Here is a 5,584-nt window from a genome sequence, read left to right on the forward strand (position 1 = left end):
AACAGGGGCAGACTTCTCCACTGGCTCCCGGCCAATCTGGTGGATTTGATAGTGGACATTCCTTTTGACCTGGAGGGGCAGGATCATATCCTGTGGGCGACATCGGCGTCAGGGCAGTTTACCTTAACTTCGGCTTGGGAGTTGTGCCGGCAACGTTGAACCATATTGCCACTGGCCCAATGGGTTTGGAATAAGGGTACACCATTAAAAATTTCACTATTTGCTTGGAGGCTGTTGAACAACTTTCTGCCCTTGGACTCGGTGATGCGAAGACGTGGACTGCCCGTGGTGTCCAGGTGCTCATGCTGTCTTCAAGAGGCGGAATCAGTGCCACATCTGTTCGTTAATGGACCAATAGCAAGTGAGGTTTGGGGACATTTTGCAAGTAAGTTCGGCATTCTACACTCCACTCCGGATGATATTCAGCTTGTTTGGAGGATGTGGGCCACTTCGTTGACTCGCATCCCTGCTCATCATATTCGGTGTGTCCTACCGTTTGTGATTACATGGTTCATATGGCGGGGACGAAATAAGGCACGGTTCGAAGGCCAGGTTTTTTCAGCAAGGGGGGTCATCGTGGAGGTTGGCAACTTCTTGCACGACCTGGGCAGAGCAAATAGGCTGGATAAGGTACAGTTTCGGGGTGACCAGGATTGCGAGTGGGCACGGTTAGCATCAGGTACAGCCCGTAAACGGCGACCGGTGGTGGTAACCTGGGCAATGCCTCCGGCCCGGCAATACAAGCTAAACACGGATGCGAGTGTGGTCAACGGGAAGGCTAGTGGAGGAGGAGTGTTACGGGACTCACATGGTAGAGTTATCTTTGCATTCTATAAGGAGTTTGGGGACAAAGGAGTGCTGCATGCTGAGGCTTTGGCCGTATTAGAGGGGCTGTTAATGTGTGCGATCAGGGGATTACGAGGGGTTCTAGTGGAGGTGGACTCGGCGGTGCTTGTGTCCTTAGTTAAATCATCGGTACTGGGAGGTTGGTTGTATTGCAGTGTGCTACGGCGGATTCGCCGCCTGTTGGATCAGGTTGCTGTGTCGTTTAGGCACATATTCCGGGAAGCAAATGGGGTTGCAGATAGGTTAGCTGCTTTGCAAGGTTGTCCGAGTAAGGTTTTTGATTCACCGCAGCTCCTACCAAGAGAGGTTCGGGGGTGCATTGCTATGGACGTCGCTCAAGTCCCGTCTTTTAGATTAGTGCTTGAATAGGGGCTAGGAATCTCTAAATCTCTTGTACCTGTTTTTGGTATAAATAAAGGTTAATGTTAAAAATAAAAAAAAAAAAAAGGTGTACCAAGTCAGCTAAAAAATGAATTTTTCAAAGAAAAAGATAGAAAACCCTTTTTAAACAACTCCCAGTCTACGAAAATCAGAGAAAAAGATTCGGGAGTCACATTTGAAGAAAGGGAAGGCAAGGACAAAAATCCAAGGCACCCTTTCAACCTAGCCAAGGCTAGTTGCGCGATTTAGTCAAAGATTTTCTTATTTTAACCTAGGAATTTATCACATTTGAACGTACTACATGAATGCAAACCCTGGACCTAGGAGGGTATCGGAGGGTCAGAATATCTCTTTCAAAGCTTAATTGGTGCAAATCACATTGATTGTGAAGCCCAATAGGGACTCTTTGAAGATGTCACAAATAATGCTAATGACGTAAGAATTGGTGGAATGAATGTATGCAATGTGAAAACATGAGCTTGTGTGAAGTGAAAAAAGTAATAAAAGATAATAGTGTGTAAGTGGGAGTGTGCAAATGGGTGTGCAAGGTGAGGTATGTAAAGTGATAGTGTGAAGTGTATGTGTGCTCAGTGGTAGTATATAAAGTGCAAGTGGTAGAGTGAAAATGTGCAAAATAAGAGTTGTGTGAAATGGAAATGTGGAAAAAGGGATAGAATATGAAGTGAGAGTGCAAAGTGATAGTGGATAAATGAAATGCATGAACCCTAGAGGAATGCAAGCAAGATGGGTACGGGGAGACCCTAAATCGTGACTTTTGCTTTTCCTCGTGACTTTTGCTTTTCCTTTTGGTTAGAAAAAAAAATGAGCGTGCTAAGGCTATGTGTAGCCAAACTCGTCCATCCCCCTTACCAAAAGAGTAACTCCCTAAACTAATCAGGCAAATGACCCTAATAACTAGAATGAAATGCAAAAAAAATCCTAAAGATCATACTTAGAATGTGCAAAAAGGGGAAAGGATCATGCAAAAAATGTAAAAAATACTAACAAATGCTCTGAAATGTCATTCCCTACAACTTTCATGCTCTGAGCTAAGGCCAATTCGGCCTCTATCTATGACCTAAAATTTCGGACAGAATGTAGCTTCAAGAACCCTAATTTTCCAGAATTTCTTCCAAACCCAAAATTGGTTGCATTTATCACTAATTCACACCTACTAGAGTCTTTATAAGCCATTTCCAATCATCATAAACAACCACACCATCAAGAACATATGAAACCAGAAAATTCCTCAAAAAATAAAAAACTCAACCAATTCACTTCAAATCAAGAAATAAAACACATAATCCCTCACTTAAGCCACCATTAGGCATAAATTCAACATCATTAAATATAGGAGGGTGTTCATATACCACTTACCAAGTAATCAAGAGAGAGGAAGATGTTGGACACCTTAAGTCTTCAAACAAACTTCACTAAACTACTTACTAGCACCCAAGGGAGGAATTTTATGGAGTAGAATCTAAGTTATGTGGTTGGTTTTGGAAGATTGAGTGAAATGGAAACTAGAAAGTTGAAGAATTTCTTTCTTCTTTGCTCAAGGAAGAATCGGCCATGAAGGAGAAGAAAATGGTGATTTTTGAGCAATTTTTCAAGATATTTACTCAATTTGGTCAAAAGTCAAAAGTGTGAATAGTTGCCAACAAAGTCCAACCAATGGTTGTGTGACACATGTCACTCCATTAATGCAACTCTATCCTTTTGTCTCTCCAATAAAAATATCTTAACACTTTGTAAAATAACATCACTTAATACAAAATTTCAACAAGTGGTTAAAAATATAATGCATTTACCGCACTAGCGGGTCCCACGTCCAAAATACGCTTTTAATTTCTAAAAAACTAACCGATACTAGAAAAATTATTTTAAAACTATTTTTGCTCATAAACTTTATCTGGGGAATTTTTCTAATCAAGAAAATGTAGAAAAGGCGGGCGTTTTAACAAATAACCTTAGAAAATTAGAAAATTTCCGGGTTCTCAAACTCATTTTTTTTTCGGGGCATCACAATCTCCCACCTTGAAAGAATGTCGTCCTCGACATTCCCTCTTGTACCAATCAAGTCAAGACATCCCGCAAAAATCTCTCAAGAGTCAAATCAAACCCACAGTCCGGCATCCTAAACTTCAAGCCTAGGATACACTACAGAGATCTGAAGCCTAAGCTCTGATACCAACTGTTGACGGCCCCACTTCTCCCAAGGCGAACCAAGGGTATCGGCGGGCCGCCTTGCCCGGCTCTCTCCGCGACTCAGTCGTTCACTAAAGTTCCTCAAAATGAATTACAAGAATAAGCCTCAAATATACCATCACATGGTCCACAAATATACATCAAGTCTCAATAAATACATGTTCACAATGCAGCGGAATCAATTCCCCAACTATACATAAATGATTTCAACATCCAAATTGTAACTACATAAAGGCCATCCGTTCAACGTGATAAGCCACAAGAAGTCTTTCCTTCGCCTTGAGCCCTTGCTGGAGGGCGAATAAAATATTTTTGGGTGAGCTAGAAAGCTCAGCGATCCGTAACCAGCAAATCATTAAGCAAATATATTTTTCAACAATGTTTTGCATTTCGATGATTTCGATTGATGTCAGATTCAGGATCAAATGTCCGCTTTAGTGCTCTCGCTGAGACGGTGAAATCATTGCACTTGAACACCCAACGCTCAAAAATAGATCATAACACACGAACAGAGAGAGGAGCCCTTTTTGATGCTCCAGATAACATGAACATGCAACAACCAAACAGATTGAGACGTTGTGTCCAGCAACAAGACTTGTCCCAGAACTCATTGAAGCCAAAATCATATCATGAATTCACATGCAAGCGCACGCTGAGATGCAATCGAGTAAATATGCAGCAAACATTTACCACAAGTACTTGAAATAGTTTAGGTCACTCACCCCACGCTCAGGGAAAATCATCATCATATTAACATTGCTTGCCTCAAATCCAAGTTTTAGATCACAAACTCAATGCAATCAAGTCCTTTCAAAGTTCGGAGCAGCCTGTCCCTGAATTTGCTTTACTTTTCCAGCCGTTCAGGCTTTTCATTATTTCTTGAGCCAGTCCCAAGCGTACACACACAAACAACAAGTTCCATCAATAGCCATTCAGCAAGCTCAAGTAGTACTAGTACAAGTCAAGCTAGGAAAATAGTTCCGCAAATGAACACGTAAGCCCTCAAAACTAGAAAAACAGTTTTGACGTTCTTTTGCGGTAATGGCACAAAAAGGTACTATCAGTATCGGATGAGGTCCAAGACCACCATTTCGAAGCTAAGAACCAGGCTGTTACAACAATTTTAGAAGGTCACTCAGTCCAAATCCCATAACACAACTAGGTCAAAAAGGCAGAAACCAACCAAGAACCGTAATTGCAGGTTCCAAATCACACAATGCTGTTAATTCGCTCCAACTCAGTATACACAGGTCCCAAATGCATTTGATTCCAAAGGCATATGATAAAGCTAAGACATCAAGATACATTTCATCAGAAGACCTCAACAAACAAACTCCAAAAACAATTCCAGTCAAAACAACCAATTTCAGAGCGCAGTTCTTACATTCCTTGATGAACCCAAGAACAGCAACATTAAATTCGGCTTTTCTCATTTCCACACTTACTCCGATGAACCTGAACATTTTTGCAGGCACCTCTAAAATGTCACTTCCCTTACAATTTCATGCTCTGAGCTAAGGCCAATTCGGCCTCTATATATGACCTAAAATTTCGGACAGAATGTTCAACCAAGAACCCTAATTTTCCAGAAATTCTTCCAAATCCAAAATTGAGTGCAATTATCAACTATTCACACCTACTAGTGTCATTATAGGCCATTGCCAATCATCATAAACAACCACACCATCAAGAACATATGAAACCAGAAAATTCCTCAAAAAAATAAAAACTCAACCAATTCACTTCAAATCAAGAAATAAAATACATAATCCCTCACTTAAGCCACCATTAGGCATAAATTCAACATCATTAAATATAGGAGGGTGTTCATATACCACTTACCAAGTAATCAAGAGAGAGGAAGATGTTGGACACCTTAAGTCTTCAAACAAACTTCACTAAACTACTTACTAGCACCCAAGGGAGAAATTTTATGGAGTAGAATCTAAGTTATGTGGTTGGTTTTAGAAGATTGAGTGAAATGGAAACTAGAAAGTTGAAGAATTTCTTTCTTCTTTGCTCAAGGAAGAATCGGCCATGAAGGAGAAGAAAATGGTGATTTTTGAGCAATTTTTCAAGATATTTACTCAATTTGGTCAAAAGTCAAAAGTGTGAATAGTTGCCAACAAAGTCCAACCAATGGTTGTGT

The 5,584-nt window shown here is 40.7% G+C and overlaps 1 protein-coding gene across 1 annotated transcript; it reads left to right on the plus strand.

The window, feature by feature from the left end:
* Nucleotides 1-264: 264 nt before the first annotated feature.
* LOC113755258 lies at nucleotides 265-1,215 on the plus strand. The gene has a single exon (XM_027299298.1). The coding sequence runs from the start codon at nucleotides 265-267 to the stop codon at nucleotides 1,213-1,215; it is 951 nt and encodes a 316-aa protein (XP_027155099.1).
* The last annotated feature ends 4,369 nt before the right edge of the window (nucleotides 1,216-5,584 follow it).

Source organism: Coffea eugenioides, unplaced genomic scaffold (assembly GCF_003713205.1).
Source record: "Coffea eugenioides isolate CCC68of unplaced genomic scaffold, Ceug_1.0 ScVebR1_1358;HRSCAF=2196, whole genome shotgun sequence".
NCBI classification, from domain to species: Eukaryota; Viridiplantae; Streptophyta; class Magnoliopsida; order Gentianales; family Rubiaceae; genus Coffea; species Coffea eugenioides.